General features: G+C 43.0%; 1 protein-coding gene across 15 annotated transcripts in view; it reads right to left on the bottom strand.

Moving 5' to 3' along the window:
• Positions 1–23,685, bottom strand: part of JMJD1C (jumonji domain containing 1C) — a 163,088-nt gene that overhangs the window by 6,528 nt on the left and 132,875 nt on the right. For 13 of the 15 annotated variants that reach the window (XM_085554005.1, XM_085554011.1, XM_015866212.3 and 10 more), the window contains 16 exons: positions 21,973–23,648; positions 18,816–18,988; positions 15,578–17,787; positions 12,527–12,728; positions 10,656–10,870; positions 9,909–10,061; positions 7,186–7,275; positions 5,701–5,828; positions 5,325–5,538; positions 4,655–4,869; positions 3,907–4,185; positions 3,329–3,497; positions 2,801–2,891; positions 2,567–2,697; positions 1,661–1,783; positions 779–918 (listed from right to left, as the gene is read on the bottom strand). In XM_085554005.1, the coding sequence (XP_085410131.1) occupies positions 779–918; positions 1,661–1,783; positions 2,567–2,697; positions 2,801–2,891; positions 3,329–3,497; positions 3,907–4,185; positions 4,655–4,869; positions 5,325–5,538; positions 5,701–5,828; positions 7,186–7,275; positions 9,909–10,061; positions 10,656–10,870; positions 12,527–12,728; positions 15,578–17,787; positions 18,816–18,988; positions 21,973–23,648 (6,209 nt within the window). The remainder of the gene's footprint in view (positions 1–778; positions 919–1,660; positions 1,784–2,566; positions 2,698–2,800; positions 2,892–3,328; positions 3,498–3,906; positions 4,186–4,654; positions 4,870–5,324; positions 5,539–5,700; positions 5,829–7,185; positions 7,276–9,908; positions 10,062–10,655; positions 10,871–12,526; positions 12,729–15,577; positions 17,788–18,815; positions 18,989–21,972; positions 23,649–23,685) is intronic. The other 2 variants (XM_015866214.3, XM_085554003.1) reach the window with 2 other exon arrangements.

A 23,685-nucleotide genomic window follows, 5' to 3' on the forward strand; every position in this document is an offset into this window, starting at 1 on the left:
AAGACTGGATGTATAATTCATACCTTCCTGGAATTAGCTGTGTTTTTGTTCACTAGTGCTCATTTTCTCCCACAGTTCAGCTTGTCAAAGAGCTGAAACCCAGACATACAGTCCAAGAGAATCTTCCTGCTACATTTCTTATGTGTTCCCTGCTTGCCGAAGACACTGGTCTCCAGCTCATTTACAGACCCCTTTAGTTTAGGCAGCTAAAACTCATCAAACTACTGCCACAGTGGAAGAGAGAAGGTGTGTTTTTTTTGTAGATTTTTCAGTGAGCAGTTACTGCTTCAGTGATATTTTGGTATTTCTAGGTCACCCATCAGGACTGCCTCCTAGAACACAAAACATGCTGAAGGCAGGGCTCAGAAAACTGTCTCCAACATGATATCTCTGTGTAACGGCACTGATTGCTGCCAGCAGCCCAGTGGCAGACATTCATCCTACGTTGTAAGACAGAATCTGAGAGGTTCTAAGTTGGCTCTGACTGCACAGTAGCTCATGTTGCAGAATTCTGCCTTCATGCATGTTATTCCCACTGCTTTCCTCTCCTCTAAGAGATGAGGAATGTTGTTCTTTGTCTGAGCTGATGAAGTCTAGTCCTTATATGAAGAATGGTAAGCTGCAGGGCTGCAGGGGTTGCTTTGCTTTTACTGGGACCATAACACGACTATTTCAGGAAAGGGTTACTATGAAAACACCAGTAAGTAAATCATAAAAAAAAAGCAGCATATTAGCGAAGAGTTAAAAAATAATCTCCACGTTCTCCTGTAAATCTCACCTTCTGCAGAAACTCTCGGATCTTGTCAGCATCTTTGCCAGCATAAATATGCCATAAAGCACCAGGCAATTCACTTGAATCTTTTAACCGCTTCCTTAAGAGGTCATCCAAATCTTCTTCTTCAAACTTCTTCAGTACTCCTAAGATTTGACACACATTTTTTGAGGAGTGGCAGAACTGAGACAAAACAGCTTTTCCAACTTCTCATGTCAGACCACGCGGACAAAAGTTTGGTAAATACAACAGAAGCACCCAGATGACCCTTCTCTTCCTTTTTGTACTTAGGAAGTTAGCAGACCACACGTGCTGTAACTATCCTTAATGCTACATTTAATCTTTAAACTCTTTTTTACCTCTCTTGAATTGGATATAACGCATCTGCCTACTTAAAACATTCTCCTTCCTGAAGTAAACAAGTGTGGCTTGGACCAGAAAAATAGAAGATAAAAGGCGTTTGTTTTTTTTTCCAGTTATTGGCCGTTTCTTCAATACCATTCAGCAGCACAGCTGGTCAAGAAACAAGACTTCTGAGGATTTGGCAAATACATCACCCTGACATAAATGTTAGATGTAGCAGTTTCCGAGAATGCCCTTTACTTTGCACTTCCATTAGGCCTGACAGCCCCAGCTCAGGAATGGCACAGCACTTACGGGTAGTAACAGTAGTAACAATAAGACAAGATTGAAGCCCTTCAAATACAATTCCATAATTCATAAATGGCGATGTATTTTAGATAAAATTAATTTGTGGACAATCTTCCCTGAGACAAATAATCTCTCGCATTAAAGCAAGTACTTCAGGCACTTTAAAAAAGCACTGTCAATTTAAAAAGCAACTCATCATTCAATCTATTTACACCTCTTACAACGAGCTGCCTTTACCTGACTTGGAAAGTACTCCATTTCCTTTCGCTATGCCAACATAAACGAGGATGTTCACTACATCTGAAACTTCTATATGGAGATTTGTAGTTCCTATATCATGATCTTTAGTAGCAGCCACACCTATGTCACAAGATAAAAATTTGAGATAAAATTAAGATCAATACAAAGGAAAGAATATACATACATATATATGTACATACATATATTTAAATGTATGGCTACAAACCAACTTCCTAAGAAACCCCCTCAAAAGAAAAATAAGTGCATTTCAGTTCTAAGAGATAAATATATGTATGTGTTACATATCACTATCAAAGTTCAGTTCTTCAGCTCCACCCCTTGATTGCTATCTTAAAGGATATATGGATTTTCAATATCACAGTCCTCATAAATCACAACTATTTTCTGGTGCTGTTAAAACGATTTGTAGGACAGAACTGAACAAGTCTGTTTGTGAAAGAAAGAGCAGCTGGTGAAGGTCTGAGGGAAACAATATTTTCTGAACAGATCTTTGCACAGTATACAATGCAGATAACAATTACGAGAAAAGTTCTGCCATTTCTTTATGACTGGAATTATAAACGCTAATACTTCATGAAATATTTCCTCATATGGAATTGCTGAAGATGAGACCTCTGTGTTAATTAACCATTTATATGCTTTAGGAGACTGCAACAGCACGAGGGAAGATCAAAAGAAAGGCAGAAGAACAGAAACTCTGTTTCTGAGGTACGTGTACTGTTAATAAGCAAGTCAGTAAAGGATTTCTTCGACATTCAAAACAGCAACTATCCTCTAATCACGCTCAGATTCTTATCAAGCACAACATCTACATACCACAATATATAACAATCTGTAATTTCAAGGGAAGAGCTAACTGCTGCACTCCCAGGGCACACTCACCATATGCACTGCATAGTCTGGGTCCTAAATCTGGACGGACAAAAAATCCTGGCAGATGAGATGCCAGATTTAATTTCCCTTCTGGACTACAATATTCAGGCAAGGGTAAACTTTTCAGTAAGTCCTCATATCTGAAGAAAGGGGAAAAAAAAATAACCATTTGTTTCATTTACATATAGAGATAAAAATCAACAGAGACTGATGTTAGAACACCTAAATATTAAACTGAAATACCTTGCTGGCATCATAGCTTTGAAATCTTCACCAGAAGGCCAATCTTTCAATTTCAGTAGTGCTGTTTCTCCATTTTTTACTTTCTGCCGTTCTGCAAACAATGTAGAAATCACCAAGAATGAGCGCACTGCACGTGTTTCACTTTATGAGTACACTGCATGTGTTTCACTTTATTCAATGAAAACAAGTGCTTGTAACATTAACCAGCCCATACAAGACTTCATGCATAAGACCATAAGGTTATTAAGACATAAGGTTATTAAGTCAGAGATTCAAGAAAAACACAAAAACTCCACCAGGTAAGGACCCAGTTATGTTGTTTCCCAACCCAGGAAATTGTGTGATAGAGTATCTCAAATTCAGCAAAGGTACAAAATACAAGTTTTCTTTGTACTCTCTTAAATAGATTAGCTGGAGCTTTCTTTATAAACTAAATTCCTTCAAAGACTCCAAATCAATAAGGCAGATTATTAACTGTTGTTTCTAATGCTCACTGTGTTTAGAATCTATGTATGGAAAATAACATACTTGAAACGTCTTCAAAACCGTCCCAGAACTCTTTGACGTTGGTGTTTGAAATAATACTGTCTTTGCAATTCAAGATATCAGCTTGCTGGTTTCCAAAATCAAGACTAATGGACTCAGCTTTCCACAGGCTGAAGTTCATTTTCTTATGCATTCCGGACACAAGAACAGGCTGTGTAGAGAAAAAAAGGAGAAAAAAAGTACTTATCCTTTCTGGAGAAAATATATCCTTCAATTAAACTGTAGTACAACCGCTTCTGCAAGATGCGCTGAAGGCTCTGGTTGTACTGAGCTGCCATCAAAACTTCCAGCAGCAGCCACACCCAAGGAATCATACAGATTTTTGAAGGTTTTTAATGCTCTGTAATAGCATTTCTTTCTTCATTACTGGCAGTTTATTTCAGATTGAACTACACAAGGTTCATACCTGGCACCATATCTGACTAACTTTTGCCTGCTGTAATAAAACACGATAACACCACACTCTCAAACACAGAGACAGGCAAACTGCCCTGTAACGTAACTCCTCCACCAGCCTTCATGCTGAGGTCACCTCACATACACAACTGCTCAATACTTACCCTCCCTTGTTTCCAGCATTCTTTGAAGAGTTTCCAGTTGTTGCTGTTTTTATGGTCTCTGAGCCACAAAACATGTTTATCACAGATCCAAGAATACTGAATATCACTGTACAACTTGTTGCCATCATCCTGAATACATTTTCTGTCTTCCTTTGGCTCATCTTTTACTTCAGATTTTACATTAATCTTTGGTGCCCTATTGGGTGGAATCTTGTTTTCTACCACTGAAGCAATGATATCATCAAGAATGTTTGGCATAGTCCTGCCACTCTTGCCACTCTATTAGGAAACAAACAGAAGTGTGTTTTAAAAATGTGAAGACAAAATTGTGATCCCTCCCCTCCTGCAGAATGACAACATTTCATTATCCTTTAGAAGCCTACAGTTACCTACTTCCTCTGTAGGAAGTCACACGCATTCTCACCTGGAACAAGTTAGAACTACACAGCTAAAACAAAACTCAAAATGTCACAATCTTCCTTGATTTTGCCAAGCAAATGTTTTATCTAACTTCATAAGCACTTTCTTCATAATATGTACCAGTTGCATCTACATATACACACACGTAGCATACATGTAAATATGTGTGCACACTTTTATATACGTATAAATGTCAATTTGCTCAGGAAATCTGCACTGCGATTTTGATTACTAATTACTATCTAAAGCAATACACCTATCAGACTGCTTGAATTACAATATACCACAACAAATGGTGCAAACCCCAAAGGAAAACCCATGCACTTACCGCTGTTCCCGTAGAGTAAACCGGAGCAAAAGCAATACCAGCATCTGTAGAACCCAGACGCAGTTTGCCTGCTGTTGTTGTTAACAGATCTCGTAAGGTTGAGCCCTGCTCATTGTTCTGGGATGCAGTAGGGGAGCTTTTACAGTTTTGGGACTCCAAATTATCCTGGTCTTTCTCCTCCTTTGAAAGTTTTCCAGAAGGACACTCTTTGTTTTCTAAAACAAAAATAAACACTGGGAGTTCACACTGTTGCATACAGACACAGCAATGCTGTTAGACAGCATTTTATCCCGTGGTTCATATACTGTAGCATTAGAGCACCAGGTAGCACATCAGAGGATCAATTTGATCCTTCAAAGCACAAACACTGTGACCATGAGAACACCTTCTTCAGCACCTCAGACACACAGCTGAGTATCTATCACAAAGGAGAGATGCTCTAGCTGGAAGTACCGCCCCGTTACACGTGCATTCTATTAGTGTTTTTTCTGGCAACTGATTTTGATGCCAGTGGAAGAAAGCATAAAGGTTTCTACATTAAAATTATGGGCAAAAACAGTGTCATCTTCTCACTAATCAAGAAACAGAGAGGACTATTCCTAGTGAACAGAATTACTTAGTACTGGTGCCCCAAAATCACACCTGTGGTATGACAATATGGAACCTGTACCTTTCTTTTCCTCTCTGGCTTTCTGCTCCGCAAGATCAGCCAACCAATGCAGTGGTGACTGCGATTCGGGTGGCGTTAGCTTGCTGTCTGTGCTGACATCACTCCTCGGACTCGCATTGCCGTTTGCCTCAGACTTGGGAGGAGTATTCTGCTGCTCAGACTCAGGCATGCACAGAGAAATTTTATTACTGTGATTAAGGACGTTCTGCAAAACCTGTAAAGGACAAATTTAAGCTTTGCTTTAATGTATATAGAAGACGATGATAGCACTTAAACACTGAATATGTAAATTAAAATCTCACTGACTGCTCAAATGTAAAAATCCACGTGTAGCAGCAGACAGACCGCCGTGTACGCACACACATTTTAGACTCACCTGAGACACGCCGTTCATTGCTGGGAGCTTGCCAGCTTGCATGTTTTGCTTGCTGGTACACTGACAGTGCGATTTTATTTCAAACTTGTCCCTAATATTGTGCATAGCATCCAGAAGATCTGTCAAAACTAGAAGACAATTGAGAAGAAAATGATCAGCGTTTCTTCTTGTTGGTCGTTTTGCTGCACACACTGCAGAGTGAAAATGCTACCTGGGAATCTCTTAAAAACTTACATTTGGTGGTTTTTTTTTAACAGCTTAACACTCAAAAGTTCCGTGTAAGGACTGTCCAATCTGCTGTAAAAGTCACACTGAAAGAGGTGAGACCTTTAACTAAATAAGCGCATTCTACTCTCTTGACTATTTAGAACTCCACTCCGTATTCCCATCGCATGGCACAGAGCAGGCCAGTCGGTCACACAGCGTTGCTCAGCAGGTTCATCACTGCTTCACTTAATAAAACTGCCCAACTACAGACTGAAGTGAGCTGTGTCTGGACAAAAGGAATTACTGTGATCCTGTAATTTAAGCCTGTTTGGTTACGGATCTGCACAGAATGAAAAAGCGGAGGGCATGCAGGCGGGCTTCACTGTGCCACCTCCAGATGAGTGGATCATTCACAGTTTAAAATTAAAGCCAGTTTCAGAACAGAACCTGTTCTGGGCAATGTCACAATTTGAAGACATTCTGGAATCCAAACAACCTTTATTTCTACCTGAACTAACATGCAACAAATCATTAAAAAAACCAACTGTGTCTGTATTTCCAGCTCAAGGCAGCTTGGCAGTTTATTTCACACACTTAAAGGTACATTTGGGTTTTCATCTCCTTGCTCTGTATCAGTGCTTCTGAAGATCACAGAGACAGTTGTGCAGCAACCACATCTAACCACACTCCTGCATCAAACTCGTTTGGATATAACCAAAACTCTATTTTAGGATTACTGCCAGTTTTTCATTAATCACGAGCTCCCTCACTGCTTTCTGCCTTATGATGCTCAAGCAGACATCCAGCCAGAACTGCAAATCTTTTCTTTTTTATTCAGGAGAAAGGAGAGACAGAAAACAAACTGCACAGTACTGAGATAAACGAAAACTGAGAAACAAATCTCTGAAGAATTACTGCCACATAATGCTCTTCTGTACTAAAACTTTCTTTTCACATTGAAGTTAAGATTTATTAGCACATTCTGGCCGCTTTATTCTGCTTTGGAAAGGTACCAACCAGTCTCAGCAAACACTCTGAGTGCCCTCAGTGCCCGTCCCCCAATCCCTCTCAGACACCTGTCAGCCCACACCTCCTCCTGTCACCACCACATTCAGCAGCCCAGAATTGCTTGCCTTCCTGCAAAGATTTGACACAGTTGGCAGGTTTCTAAGTGGAAAATGAGAAGTTTCAAGAAACTACTCTGGTCTCTCTTCACAGAAGGATCTGAGAAAAAAAAAAAACAAACCCACCATCCTTATTGTTTACAGGTGGCCTTACCAGAGCCTGGGATAATCTGTGTTGGCATCAGGTGCTTGTGATCATGAGGCTGGCCCTTCACACACTTCATCCAGGCGTACAGTTCCTTATCTGTAAAGCAATCCCAATTGTTTTACTTTACTTGAATGATACACAGAGATTATGTATTCTGTTTGTTTTCAGCTAGAAACACAATTCTACACATACTGTAAAAGCCTTTTGCACTGGTTTTCTGTGTGACAGATATTTGCATTCAACATCTTAAAATAAAGGAAAGAATAAGCAGTTTTAATAGTACTGAAATCTGAAGTAGCAGCGTTGTTAACACAGACCTTCATCAGCAACCTCAGCACTTCAAAGTACATCTACTTTATATTCAGGGAGCAGCCAACTATAAGGCAGCAACTCCGAGAGGGCCAACCAGGCCATAAGGATCAACTGACAGGTGAGTGAATTCAGATTCGGGCTAACACACTGCCACATCAAAGCTACTGGTGGCACAAAGGAGAGGGAAGTTGCATCACAGGTTTCTGTCAGATTAAAGCAACCATGAAACCACATCCTATATGTGCTGGTTGAAAATCATCTGGGGCAGCAGGAAGGGATGAGCTGATGAGAGGAAAAAAAACTCAGTCCCGGCCAGAAAAAAAGGTGTAAAGACAAGAGAGAAAGAATGAGAGTGAGAAATGTCCGGCCAAGCAGCCAGTCACCAATCTGCTATGGGATTTTGGGCCACAAGGGGAACACAGTTTCTCTCTCAACTGCCAGCCTTACATCCCAACCCACTGGACCGCTACTTTTCAGAGACCCTTCAGAACTTTTCACCAGTTTGCCCTGCTTTTTATAGTTAGCAACACAAGCTGGAATACACCAGAAGATGCATTTAGCACACTTAGAGCATTACTTTTTGCACTGCAATGTACAGAGCCTACCAGATGCCCCTTGCACACAAACATTCAACCTGTGAGTTATTTTGTCATTTCTGCAACTTGTAACACATTGCAATATAAAACTGAGCATGAACATAAATCAAAACCACATCCGCGTGTACCCAGCTAATGTCTTTTACCACTGAAATGCCATAACGTGGCACTCCACTGGATGGTGCCAGGAACCATATGAAGGTGAAAACAGCCACACAATCATTCATGTTCTAAAGTAATAAGAAAAGTCATTGATAAATCCCTAAATATTGAACGCTTGAACCTCTAACATTCCTGCTGAAGCAGTGGGAAACCAGCGTATTCTCCATTACATTTAGCAACTGTAAAAACAACTACCAGTTCCAGGAAAAATGGTGTAATATAAAGTGGTATTATACAGAGAAGGGTGGGTGGTTCTCAACTTTGTAAGGCTGCCAAAGTAAAGATCTGCACGAACCCTGCTGTATCATGAGAAGTAAAGCTGCAGAGAGGGAAGACATACTTCTGCTTCTGCGTGTAACGCTGTGATGAACAGCAAAGAGAAACGCTTCCCTGCTGAAAGACTGAAGCCTGCTTCTGTACCCTGTTTTTTTAAACTTTGAAGATGTTTTACTAACATTTTCCTGGCTGGATAACACACGCTATAAAAAGCCTCTGATTGCATGTTCCCACTAGGGTAAATAATATTCAGAGTATATCCCAAGCCACACCAGACAAATGCACACACATGTGCACACGCAGCCTTAAGCAAGTTAAGAGCTGCTGGAGCAGCCTCCCATACTTAAAGCATTAACGACTGTTCTCAGTGTTGGAAAACACCAGCGCTCGGTTCCCCAGAAACTTCGATGAGAATCTCAGAGAATATCTTATAACCACAGCGTTGGAGGCTCCTCGCTGACAGCCAAGGACAAAGTGGATGAGAATCTCTCAATTTACTGAAGATTTGCCATCTAATACTTGCACATTATTTTACTAACATTTCACATATGTGACATTATGTTGCTATGACAAACATGGAAATGCTTTTCAAAACAGCATTATACTTCAATCTTTCCCTGGCACAGTGTCTCACCACAGGACCATGCCAGAGCACAATGCCTGCCACCCAGGGAAGGCAGCCCTTTCAAACAACCAGCCTGAGCAGCCACATCACGGCAGAGAGCTGATGGCCAGACCCATCTTCCAAGCCCTTCCTCAGATGCAACCAGGCTGGGTCGCTCAGGAATCGGTCTGTCCTGTTATACCTCACTATGCACTAAGGTGGACGCTTCCATTAAAGCACGGGAATGAGATTGAACTGAGTATGTGTACAGGCTGCTGAATTTTAAAACCTCCATTAATACTCATTTTAAATACCCAGTGAACTTTTTTTTTTTTTCCTGTGTTACCTGTGTTTCAGTAACAAGAAAGTAGGCTAAGTCAGTATGACAATGCATGTATTCCTGAAGAGAAAACTTCAGAAAGCACTGACACCAAACCCTAGCAGCAGGGAGCTGTCACAGAACAGGGAGGTAGAGAGTCAGTCTTGCAGCAGGAGAACAAGATGCACCCTTGAGGGGCAGGCAAAAGCAATCCAAGGCAATGCTCTCAAGACAAAGGGAAAGCGGATAAAGACCTACAGCAGCCCTTCAGCAGTTGCCTTCTGAACGATTCTACGTTTACTGACCAAAAAAGAAAAAAAAGGCAAAACTAATAGACACCAAAACACCAAAGTACTAACTTAATGCCTTACAGAAAGTCAGTTACACTTAATGGATCAACAGCTTCGTAACACATGAGAACAAACAGCATATACAATACTCTGGTTCACAAAGAACTGACCTCTGGAACTTTTTCTTTCCTTCGCCTTGTAACAATCCAGGCAGACCACAAATCCACATTTTTGGCAGACCCAGTGAATGTTAAATAATGTGGCTTCACATGCATCACACATCTCACGGACTCCCCTCACTGCTCTCTTCCATGCAATTTTGGCTGAAATACAAAATAAGCAGAATAAAAGGACGGAAATTTAAATGCAAAGCACAGAATGAACGGACTCGATAAATGAAGCATTTGTGATTTTCCCCTCAGATACAACTAGGCGTGGAGAAGGAAAGTGATCCTTCATAAACAGGCCACCAACATTTATTCCCTGAGCTGCATCACATGGCATCCCCATCAGTGCTTGTGTCAATACACTGCAGAGAGATTAAAGCATTCAAAACTACAGACTGAAATAATACAGAAGGAATATTCCCACTCAACATATGTGCGTTACAAGTACGATGAAGGCCTTCTTTAAAACATACTCCCAAGAAACGAAAGTTGGGTTTTCACATTGCTGCCTGCAGGACACATTTAATCTCAAGACAGCTGAGCTGACAAGGTGGATGCTGAAGGGAGCTGCCTGCCCTGGGCATCAGGGGGGAACTCCCTGCAGCCCCACAGCCCGCTGAAGAAGGCTCCTGGCCCTTCCCCACATACCCCCATACAAAGCAAGTGCTCAGACGGAGGCAGCAGGTCAGAGCAAGTACAAATGTTTCAATAAAACTACAGAACACAGAGAAGAATCTGCGAGCTCCTTACCGTCTTTTTTCACCCAGGACATGGCTGTCTTCTCGGATGTTACCAGCTGACAAAACTTGTCCCCGATGATATCTAAAATATATTTACAAGTTTCCAGGTCCAGTTCATCATCTTCATAGTTTTCATGCGTCCATAAGCTCAGTGCCTCATCATCATACTGATCAGGAGAGGAGAAACCATCTATCCTAACCACTCCATTTTTACTAAAAGATAACCTACAAATGAAAACAAAGTTTCACTGTTTGCGTCATTACATTCTGTGGATTACTTTACTTGTTACTTTACCTTGCTGCTTATGTCTTAAAACAAGTAAATGTTTTCTAACCGTTTTACCATCCTGTCACATTTCCCACTTTAAAAAATGGTTTTAAAACAAACAGCAGGGAGATACGAAACCTTTTAGGCAGACCACATACTGGATTCAGTTTACTATTCATTCTCTCTCTCTAGCATTTATTACTGCTTGAAAATGGCAGACGGAAAACTTGTCTTTTCTGTTTGGCTAAAGTTTGGGTCCACCTACTCCTTGCCTTTAATTTTCTCAGCATCCGTGACAGCCATCACTCAGTGACTCTATTTTACAGCTCCTATTTTACAGCTCTTCCAGGCCTACTGCTCTCAGCCTCAGAAACAGGAGTCAGAACACTACATTGAAGTCTATCTAGGCAGAATAAATCACCAATATGAGATGACATTTTAGTATCAGCTAACAGCCCACCATTAAAATAGCTGAAGGTTTTCCTGTGATGTGATCCCATTTGACACCACTTGACCAGCCATGCCTATATGTAGCCTATTTTAAGCATAATCCACCAAACTTATATGATTATTATAATACTTAAGGAATAGCACAGCAATGCCAGTAAAACAGTCCCACATTCACAAGTATAAAAACCATGATATTCAGATGTGCACAGAAGAAAAGATGAGTTTTCAGTTACAATAATCATTACCAACAGCAGAGGAAGCCTCATTTACAATTCAATTCCTACTATCTAAACAATGAAGATAATTAAAAAGCTGTAAAATATACCACATTAAATTCAAAACAGTTGTACTTTAAATTCAAACATGACAGTGTTTGAAAATGTTGGCAAAGACTTATTCCTGATGTTGTCTCTTTCACTCAGGAGGAGCAGCTCACAATCGATCCCTGCCACACCAGGAAGCAAATATTCTTATGCCAATATATTCTGAGTCCAACCTTAAAGCAAATCCTTTTAGTACTACTGACTTTCCTAACTCAAACTTTGTTCCAAAAAACTGAACTCCATCCAGGGAACAGCAACCTCCTTTCCAACACATGTTGGATCTGTATCACCCACAGAGCCCGCATCCGAATTAATGCTGTTCAGATCCATGCTGACAGTTGTGCTGCTGTGCCATGCATGCTATGCTCCATTCCTCCTGATCTGCGAGCCTCCCTGGTTTGCCAGAACTGGGAGAAGGGAGAGCACAACTCCTCAGTCCTCAGAAAACTCCCATCAAACCATAAGCATGGCTCCCACCACCTACAGGCACAAGAGCAATTATGAATGAGCACAACTCTGCGGTTGTACAACTTGTCCAGAGCAATCGAAGGCTGCCTTTTGAAAATGCCACTTCAAATGTCAGACACCTGTGTGATGCTGATGCGTTCTATCCTCTGCCTGCCTAAGGTAAACCAGGCAGCCGTTCTCATGACTGCTATAAAAGCTTCTAATAGAAGTGAAGTCAATCCAGAAAAGAAGCAAAAAATACACATGTAAATACCACGTCTTTTATCAGGCAAGGTGAGCCAGAAGAATCAGATGCTTTCAAGCACACAAGCCTTTGGTCATTATCAATTTTAAAGTTAATAACACCAGAGATCAGGAAACAGCTGCACTTACCGTCGAAAGTAATAAAACCTACAGAACACCGGTGAGTGAGTTGGTTCTTCGCCCTTCTTACTTCTTATTAACCTACATTCTCTGCATTTTTGCAAATTTGGTCCAATTTCGGAGCACGAATCATCCTGCAAGAAGGACTCTCCTGTTTGCTTCAGCTTCTTCACTTTGCGCCAATCTTTTAACACTGAGCGAGGTATTCCAGCTGCAAAAGTGAGAGGGGTTTCAGATGAGGCACCAGCAGCCCTTGTACTCAAGGCACACTCAGATCAGTCAGCATTCTGTGCTACTACGTGTGCACCTATGAGACCCCAAACATACTTCACCATCACGGCCATTTTCTCTCCTGTCAGCACCAAAGACTAAAACCTTAAACACGCTACCTTCTTCTACATTAAGCGTGCCATTCACAAAGGATTCCACTAAAGCCATCTGCAAAATGCACATGGTAATACAGTACTTCAAGAAAGAAAGGTTTACATTTTGTTTCAAGAGAAAATGCGTGCAAGGCAACAATTCAATGAATGAAAGCATTAAAAAATGTAACAAAAATGTACATTAAAAACTGTAATTTGTTGTGCTGAGAATTCCAGAAGAGTGGTTCTAAACCCGCCCACGTAGCTCACCTGAGCTCAGTGCAAAGCACCAAGCGTCAGGAAGCGCAGAATCCCTTCGCTCTCTCTCAAATAGGCTGGCTGTGGAAAACCAAGAAGTAACACCCTACATTTGATTGAACAGATCAGCTGAGCTAACACTCTCAGTTGAGTAATACGTGTAGTTTTCACATAAGCATTTTGAAACTGAACCCTGTTGTTATTTAACCAGGCTTTCGATTTAATGACTTTTCTAAGCAGCGCCAGTTTCCACCTGCAGACAGATAGCACTATCTGTCCTTTAATCTACCACTGCTCTTTAAAGTTCACATCCTGTGAACACAGACCTGATGCAGGATGGCAGAGGTGAGGGTGCTAACTTTGGACTTGGTACCTGGGTTCATATCAGTATTTTGCCACAGACTTCGTGTACAAACAGTGCAAGTGACAGACTCTGTGCCTCAGTTCATTGCCTACAGAATACACTGACTGACTCACGCGAGGAGTGAGTCACAAAGGCAACTGGACTAAAACTTGAGAGTAAAAGGCTAAAGTACAGTTTGCTAGTCCACGAAAAAAGTTTACTGCATTGGATCAAGAGATGCTGGAATCATCTGTCAGCTGCCAGACCCCAGGCTCTGTGGGCAGGCACTTGGAGGACCCCCAGCACTCACAGGACTGCAGCATTCCTGCTTTGCAGGAGGGAGCCTTGCAGCCCGCTGCTCCCAGCACTCTGGCTAGCACGCAGCTCCCGCAGCTTTCAGCAATGGCACTGGGACAAAGCAGCTTTCAGCCCTGGCAGCATCCAGATACCACCCACGTGGTGACTGCCACCGAGCCCACGCACTGCAGCAGTTATCTTCAGCCACCTGCAGGGGCCCAGGCAGTCGCCTCCCAGGGCCTTCCCCTTCCTGAAGGCGCCGAGCCCAGTATGCTTTGGGATGAATCTTTGGGGAAAGCTCTGACTGTACCTCTCAAACTGTAATGCTGCTGACCCAAGATACCTGGCAGAACTATCAGAAACGTTGATTGATTTAACATCACGTTAAGGACTGTGAGTTCATCCAGATACCAAGAAAAGAAGATAAGCCTGCAAAGCTGCTATCACAGGACAGAGCCACAATGCTAAGGTACAGTGCATAGCCTGTACTACTGACTGCACAGCAGCACACCCAAAGCTCCTGCCCATTTCTGGACCTGAATTCCAGGAAACAGCTCCATAACATACCACCATACATCGCTTTAGTAGTTGCAAACACCAAACACTGGTTGGGACAAGAAGACACTGCTTTCCCTTAAATTATCTAATGAACCTTACTACAACAAACCATTAAAAAACCCTTTTGCAACAATACAAAGGTCACCAAGACCTAACATGCCACATGTGTGCCTGCAGTTCACTTTAAACAAAAAAAAAAAGGGGGAAGCCAGGACTGACTTAGAGACACGTACATTACAAGGCGTGTTCTCTTATCATCCCTTTAGTTGGAAGAAAAAACAAGAACAAGAGATGCACTAAAAACTATTGCTGGATCCAAGCCAAAATACCTCAGACAGATTGCAACAGTGCCAGGACACCGTACAACTTAGGCAGCAAGTGTTCTTAGATATAAGAACTTTACATACCAGGCAGTGAAAAGCCAAAGAATGTAATGACATGGAGCAGTGCTCATTTTCTTACTAACTGTACTTCAAAATCCTTGCAAAAAGTAATTTAGCTGTAGACTTTCTCATGCTCAACCAGAACAAAGAGGAAAGAATACTCCTTAGAGGAGAATAAATTAGGATGAAAAAAAAGGTTAAGTTCTTGAATAAAATCCTGCCTGCTGGCAGACCAGTTTCTCTTTCTGAGATCAGTCTGGTTACAATCTGGTATGCGAAACACCATTACCTATAAATTGAAATTCCCATTTCCCTACATTTCCTTAACCAAGAGGAATGTTAGCACAACGCAATCAATACACGTTCTTGTCAGGAGCGTGAAGTGACTCTCCCTCAAAGCTTTCATTAGATTAACCAAATCACAGCAGAGTGGCATCAGGCTCTCAAGGAACTGCCTCCGGCTTTCTGATCAAAGGACAAATTAAAGTTCAACAATGGAGAATCTCCACCTCCAGTAGTGCTCTAAAAATAAACACACCATAGCTTTTGCACACACGAAAAAATCAGATGCACAGCTAGCTATATGCATCAGTCTGCTCCAGTACGGCAGACAGCATAAACCAGTTTGTTTACTGCTTATTTTTAGGCCAAGAACCAGTTTGTACACATATGCATAAAACACTGAACTTCTTAATCCAGGATACTTCAGGGGGCCCCAAGCCCGATAAGCCCAATCGGTGCTTTTTCAAGAGCTCTCGTTAACGCTTTTCCCCCAGATACTGCCCGTTCCACACACCAGCATTAACACTGCCGCAGTTGACACGAGTTTGTCTTTTCCAGATCAGATCAATATACTCACTGCTGTTACTGCCGCTCTGCAACTTCAGCTTGCTTTTCTCTTTGGCACTCCTGCTAAGAACACCATTTGGTTTTACTTCTTCCTCCGCATCACCCTTTTTCCTCTGCAAATCGTTCTGTTTCTTTTTGTAAGTTGGCTTGGGCTGCCGCTTAGTCCTTTGCTCTGACTTGCTCTCGCTTTCATCAGAGTCTCCACTTTCAGAGCCAGACTCGTAAGTTCGTTTTGCTTTCCTCCTAGGGTGCTTATCTTCCTTCACAAACTTATCTGCCAAGATTTTACTATCTATGTTATTTTGCAAATCATTTGATGTAGAAGCTATTAAATTGACAGTACATGGCTTAATAATTTCTGAAACGCTGTTCCCTGAATTCTCTTTTTTATTAGTGTTTTTATCCTCCTCTGAATGCCTTGTCAGCCAAGCCTTTTTCAGTTTAGTGTGGTAGTTTGGCTGACTCGCCTGGGAAGTTTGCCCACTGCCTACAGAGTTTGCTTTGTTTATGGTATTACAGACGATAGCACTGTCTAGGGAGAGAGAGGTTGAAAATGTCTGATTTTTCACAGAGTTGGACTCGGTCTCGCTGGGGTTACAACTTCTAAACTGAGCTGCGGCCAGTGCTGCCTTGTGCTTTTTCAAATGGACGAAGTCGGCAGAGGTGGAGAACCCCGGGCCGGGCTGCACAGCGCTGCCTGCCTTGCTAGGGGCGGCTGCAGCTGGTGCTGGAGTGCTGCCCTTGCACTCCTGGGCCGGTGCTGCCGCCTGACCTGCGGCTCTCAGGGCAGCACTCTCCAGTGGCGTGCAGGCCAGGGCTGTGCTTGACAAGGAATAAGTCACTTCTGAGCTGCCCCAGCTCAACACACTGGTAGTTGTGGCCGCCGATGTGGTCACGTCCATTTTGGTACTGCAGACCATAGCTGTGGTAGGGGTGACAGAACGAGCAACGGTGCCTTGTGAGACAGCTGGAAATTTCTTTTCATACTGTGTGCGAGCACTGTCTGAGTTCATATTTGGCAGAATGACTCTTCCAGTCTCCCTGGCTTCCGCTGTTTTCAGGCAATCCGCTTGATTTGCCACAGCTGAAGATCTCTCACTGACTCGATCTTTGGAAGCTGGCTGCACCGCTGCTACACTCTCGTATTTCGTGCTCGAAGGAGGACGCACAATAACAGATGCTGTGGCAGACTGTGACTTTCCACTCGCTCTCTCAACGTGCCAGTCCACTTTTTCATTAGCAGCAGCATTGTTGGACTTCCACGCTTCTGATAAATTCTGTTCAGAAGAGCCTTTGTAAACAGCCTGAGCTTCCTTAGGTTCAGGTACTAAGGTTGGTGGTTTCTGCAGTTCCTGTATCTTACCACCACCAGCATTAACAGGTTGAACAGGGGTCAGAGTGGGAGGTGAAAGGCTGCTGTAGCTGCTTTCCTTCTTCTCCAGGTTCTGGTGCACAGGGGGGTGAAACACGGGCGCTCTGTGCAAGGCAGGCATGCTTCGGAGTGTATTTGAAGATGAGACTGACAACTGAGTAGGGCTCCTGCTGTCACTTCTAAAAGAACCAACCGAATGAGACTGCACCGACTGTGAAAGCTGCTCAGGTACTTTGCTCACAGAGCCTTCGCTCTCAGGTTGGTGCTTAATTAAAGGAGGAGGCTTTGAGAGAGAAGAAATGTAAGAAGGAAGAGACTGGGGACTTGCTGCTGTTGAAGGACAATTAGTCTGCTTATCAACGTATGCACTTGAAGCTTCCTTGGACGGGTAAGATCTTGGTGGTTCATTCACCACACTATTAGACAAGGTGGTGAAATAGTTGCTCTGTGGCAAACTCTGTGGGACCGAATGCTTCATTTTGTACAGTTCTGACACAGAGCGTTCAGCATCCTTGTCGTACTTTACTGAATGGCTTTTGGGACTCGAAGATAAGGACGTTACCCTGGGATAGTTCTCTCTCTCTCCCTCCAGTGCCTTTATTTTAGCTGTAAAAGGAGCAACTTCAATACTTTCTTGAAGTATTCGCCTGTGTTCTTCTTTGTATTTGCTCAGTCGCTCCCCCGTCTCCTGTGGCGGCCTTGGCAGCTGGTTCAACATTGGATCTGCAAAATGTCTGTGCATATGGCTCTCCTTCGCTGCTTGCGTCCTGCTCTGCTCCAGCTCTGTCTTTATTGGTGCAGCCGTAGCAGAACGTAAAGGTTCAATAAACGCCTTCCTCTCCAGCTCTCTGTTTGAAAAAGGTCATACAGACACAGTTTAGTCTGAAAGTATCACAACAAGCTAAACAGAAGACTTTTCTTCCCATGCTCTGAACAAAGTTATCCATTAACACAAAATAAACTTTCCTTTATATTAGGCACAGTTTTCAAAAGTCATCAGATGACTCAGGAACTCAAGTACCATTAAAAGTCAACAGGGCAGAGTCTATTTTGCAGCATGCTGACAAACTTTTCCCTATCACAGGCATCCACTTTTGCAAACAAACTAAAACAAAGCTAGAAGACAACATCAGCTGCTGAAATGTACCCTCCTGTCCTGCACTCTGCTTACACCATACACAGAGCAGGGACTGTACAGCTTGGAAAAGAGGAGGCTCCAGGGGGATCTTTTCAATGTCTATAAAATAGCTGAGGGCAAGACAATGGAGCATGGCACTTTTCAGTGGTGACTTGTGGCAAGAGACTGCGAAGAATTGGGGGTTGGCCTCTTCTCTCATGTAACTAATGAAAGGACTAGAGGGAATGGCCTCAAGTGTCACCAGGGGAGTTCAGGTTGGACATTAGGAAAAATTTCTTCTCCAAAAGATTGGTCAGGTGCTGAAATGGGCTGCCCAGGGAGGAGGCTGAGTCACCATCCTTGGAAGTGTTCAAGAAACTTTTAGATGTTGTAGTGAGGGATGTGGTTTAGTGGAAAACAGTGGTGATCTGGATGGATAGCTGGACCGAATGATCTCAGAGGTCATTGCCAACCATGGTGATTTTATTCCAAGGGGTGACAAGAGGCAGTGAGCAAAAAATGGAGCACAGGAGGTTCCCTCTGAACACCAGAAAGCGCTTCTGTGCTATGCAGGTGTCAGAGCACTTGCACAAGCTGCCTGGAGAGGCTGTGGAATCTCCTCCCTGAAGACCTTTGGAAATCACCTGGACGTGGTCCTGGGCACGCTGCTCTGGGTGCCCCTGCTGGACCCAGAGCCAGAGGGTCCCATCACCCTCAGGCATGCTGTGATACTGGGAGTTAGAACAACAGTGAACTTACTCTTTGTGATGCTCTACTATGCTTTTGGACAACGGCGGGCTAGAATGTGCTGCCAGTTTGAGAGGCCGCAGGGGTTCTGCACTGGATGGTCGCACAGGAATGTGACTCAGCAATCCAAGGCTGTCAGCTGAGGTCACAGGGGTGGGCTGGTGTAACCATGGGCTGGGAGTATTCTGTTAAGAACAACACAGAAAAAGTCAGATTTCAAGGAAATCATGGGATCTTCAGCACAGTACCACAAGAGGAACTGTATCAGTGTAGCAATGAGCACAGTGAAATATTTTATTTCAGCATCAAATCAAATTCAGTAAATAAAATCTAACATTTTAAATCACTTTCTGATCAAGTGGAACATCTGATTGTATTTCCTCCTAGACTTCCAGCATACAAAACAATCTATGTATATTGGAAGCATTCTTAAAGCAGTTTACTATTTAAATATTCAGCAGGAATTGTTAATTTACAGAATAGCATCTCAAGTTCCTTCCTCAATATCACCAAGCCAATGACAGCCTGATAGCACCCAACTTCAGTTGCTATTAAGACAAGCATGAGGCACTCAGTATCTTGTAAGAAGTAATACTACCAAAGGACAAACAAGATTTAGTACTTCTGGAAAACAACTTCAACCATATAACAAGTCTCAATATAAACAAAACAAGCATTTCTTTTCTGGTTGATTCCTCTCCTTCTCCCCCTCCAGATGATTAAGTATGGTCATCTCAATTAATCTGCTTTATGTTGCCACATATTTCTATACAGCATATATATATATATATACACACACACATATATATATGTTTCATAATCAGCATACTATTAAAATCACAAACATATACATCTGCCAGACTTTGCAGTATGGCAATTGCAGAGAATGCACAATTTTCCACTGTACACCTAAATATTTAAGGACCTGGCAATGCCAATCAGCTTCTACTTGTGCATCTTTTCTGAAAGTTGTGGAACAGCTCTGCAGAATGGACCATGAGCAGCTCTCAGGTTCCTTTCCCCTCTCCCAATTCAAGGCCTCTACATGCTGACTCACAGCCTGGGCAGAAAGGGAAGGCGCTTTGCTTGGGAATGCTTGTCAAGTGTTAGGGACAGGCCTGGAAGAAGGGACAGGGACAGAAAGCAGAGCTCACACATCATACACACCCTAAAGTCTCTCAGTGCTGTTCCACCCCTCACTACTGGAACTGCCCAGGCACATCTCCCTTCTTTGCGCCCCACCAGTACATCCCTCTCCTCCCCAGCCTTGCTGACTACCAGAAGGGAAACACTGCAGTAAAGGGCAGCAAAGCTCTCATGATGCACACGGGCAGAGTACAAAATAGATCTGCAGGTGCTACAGCTTTGAAGTTCTTGTTTCTAGACTTCTGAATATTTAATGCAACCGCTTGGGTTTTGCACTAAGTCTGAGTGCACACATTTGTTGGGCCAGGAGTTCCCACGAATAGCCTGTAAGCTGTATCACAGTGTTATGCAAAGAGACCCATCACCTTCCACCTAGAAGAGTTGGGGAACAACTGCATGAGCACCAAGCATTGCCCAAACAGCCTCACAACTCCACCTGCAACCAGCTGCGGCCCAGCCCGAGGACCTGTGGCCTTCCTTCAGCAGCACAGCTCCTCCTGCACCAAGGGTGGCTGCTGCTATTGCTCCAGCTGCAATACAGATCCCTTTCTTCCTTCATGGCATCCATGCAAACTCTTTGTGGAAACGCCCATTCTGGGGTTCTAAGACATATTTAAAGAAGGCCTCTGGTGCCAGAGCCAGAAGACAAGTCACCACAAGACAATTGCCACATATCAACATAATTAAAAAGCTACGTGCCTCAGTATGCATGGCTGCATACTTCAGGCAGCCAAAGTGAAAACAGTCTATCATACATTCGTCAAAATGGACTTCAGTACAGGGTGGAGCAAGTAGCAACATGAGGAGATAAATCCACCTTTAGCTTTCGCTTAAAGCTGCTGCATTTAACTTTATCACAGTTTAGATCAAACTGACTTTGTATTACAAGGCCAACTCAAACTGAATGTTTGGGAAAGACTCAGCCACAATGGTTTGGCTTTACTCAGGAATGAGGATGGGGAAGAATAGCCTTCCCCGTGATGAAAAGGAAAACAATCCTTATAACCATTCAGAAACTCCAAGCTTTGACGCAAAGGCTTACAATTTGGCAGGAGGACCACTGTCAGTGACATGCCTTTTGTGGTCCCTGAGAAAACCTGCCCAAATTAGGCCAAGTTGGAAGCCTCTAAACTCAGTACGCACATGCTCATTTTGAGTGTAGTTGGCAGTAAAGCTCTCCCAAGCTTGTCTGTGCTACACATGCTTCATCTTATGCTGCTCCTATATGGTGCCTGCAAGGAGCATGCTGTATCCAAAGCCTGTAGGAACTGAGAAAACTTTTCCTGTAATTGCAGTGTCTGCCTAGCAACCAACACCACAGCACTGGGCTGAAAATAGCTGATTTTCCTGAGGCTTCAGTGGATACACTTTGTGCAGGGACAGAGGAATCCCCATGACTTGAGCACAGAGGAGAAGCAAGCAGCTGAGAAGGCAAACAGGAACGTGGGAGGGGGGTGAAAAGGAGGTGCCAGTGAAAGGCACACAAACAGGTGTCAAGCACAAGAGGAATGAATGTTCAGTTTCAGATTTACACATGCTACACACTATTTCCCTTCAGACCTTCCCATCAGATTTGTACTCCTTCAGTCCCAGACATTCTCCATTTTCCAGCATGCACACTCAGCATTTCACTGCACAGACAACTGCCATAACTGCTTCTAGCATGTGTCTCATCTAATGGTTTCCATGGTTTAGGTTAGAAAACATTTGACTTGTGGATCTGCGGTCCCAAATTCACTGGCCAGTCTCACTTGGTGATTAACTAAAACCAAACATTTCACCTTACTTTACAGTGTTGAGGAAATCAAGGTCTGGAAGAACTCCTTACTCACATCCATCGTGAAACAACAGTTACCACTGGATTTCCATTTCTAATTCTACGTCAACACAGGAACACCGCCCTCGCTGCACATTCAGTGACACACTTGGCGTGACTCAAACTATCGTGCCTGCACCTAGGAGACCACTACTGGAAGACACCAGCCTCAGCTAAGCACGTACTTAGGAAATCAGCACGACTTACCCTTCTCAAGGAAGCCTCTGCGTTAACAGGAGTTTCTGGGTGGACCCATTTCGAGGAGGGCAGGCCGAGTCCTGAGTAAGCATGTGTTCCATTTGGATACTGCCAAATAATTGGATAAAGCCCTAGCTGATTATAGGAAGCAGAAGGATGAGCTTGTCCGAGAAGATGTGGAGACTGGTGTTGTAACATCTGTTGCTGCTGCTGGTGCGCTAATGCCAAATGGCTTAGGCTGCTAGCATGAGCAGTCTCTAGTCGCGGGTGGCCACCCAGCAAGGAGGCAGCAGGCACTCCGGGCAACACTGCAGGAAGTAGATGAGGGTGATGAACGGAATGGTGAGGAGCGGTACTAAGGGGGTGAGTGTTAATAGCAGACAAAGGGGTCTGAGTTGAAGACCCAGGCAGCAGATGGGATGAACCAGTTAATGCAGGATGATGAGCATTTGGATTTAAACAGGTTCGGTGGGATGAGGAATGCAGAGGATAATTATGCTGATGCAAAAAAGGTGAAATGTGATTAGTTCCTGTTTCTTGTCCAATCAGAGTGGGGTCCCTGTACACTGTGAAATGTTCGTTCTTGTCAATGATAAGAGGACTTTTAGTAGCTTCTAGAGCGCTAACTCTAGCTGGAACTGGATGAAAACTAGACCTAGGCAAATCATGATCTGTTTTATTGGCTGACCTTGTTAATCCAGGAGCATGGCTGTTTTGGGAACTAACCTTAGACTTCACAGTATCAGAAGATGGGGTGAATTTAGGCTTAACATCAGGTGACTTTGTTTTAGGATGATCAACTGAAGCACTAGGTTTTGACTTCACAGAATCAGGGACTGGACTTTGTTTACGCAGTTTACTGTCTTCTGCTACAGAAGCTACATTTAACGAAGACATAAACGAGCCATACTGCACTTTTTCTTTTTCAGGATTTAAATGTTCATTTACTGGTAATGCTTTCACAACACCAGGTTGTATCAAATCCATCTTGTTTACAACACAGCTAACCCAACTTTGATCAGCTTCCTGCTTTCGTGCTTCAAGGAAATTTGCATTTGCAAACTGCTGTTTTAAATCACTGCTGTGAGATTCTATTTTCTGAACCGTTTGCAATCCAAAGGTACTTGCAGCATTATCCTGGCTCTCCTTTTCAGAGTTGTTTTTGTTAGTTTTATCAACAATGCTTTTTGGAGTGGGAGGTTTGGGTACAAACTGCTCGCTTTTTAATTCCACAGCGTGATGTTTTTCTGCATTGCACTCTTGAACATGTGGATCCTTGGAATTCTGCTCGTAAGGTGTTGGCTGCTCTGCTGCATGGAGCGAGGGCTTTTCCTGCTGATCTAAGAGCGATGACTTCAGCCTTTCTGGCTCTTCATGTTTTTTATCCTCCTGTACTTCATCCCACGGAGACCGCCTATCTGTTAGTGTCTGTTCTACTCTCTCAGCAGTTTGAGACTTTCCTTCTTCCCCGTTTATCTTTGAAGTGTTCTTGCTTTTTAACTCATTCTCTGAGTTCTGCTCTGAGGATGAATCAGTTAATCTTTTATTTGAGATTTCTGAGTCACTGCTCTCAGAGTAATCTGAGATATTGTCTGTCCGCAGTCTCTTCATATTTAATTTCTTTTCATCCTCCTCAGGTTTTCTTCTTTTACTAAGGAAGTGTTTATTTTTGTTTTTGGGGTTTTCTGTTTAAAAAAAAAAAACAGACACATGCATATTTGT

This window comes from Coturnix japonica, chromosome 8 (genome assembly GCF_054131305.1).
Source record: "Coturnix japonica strain WE chromosome 8, WE-NBRP24, whole genome shotgun sequence".
Taxonomy (NCBI): domain Eukaryota; kingdom Metazoa; phylum Chordata; class Aves; order Galliformes; family Phasianidae; genus Coturnix; species Coturnix japonica.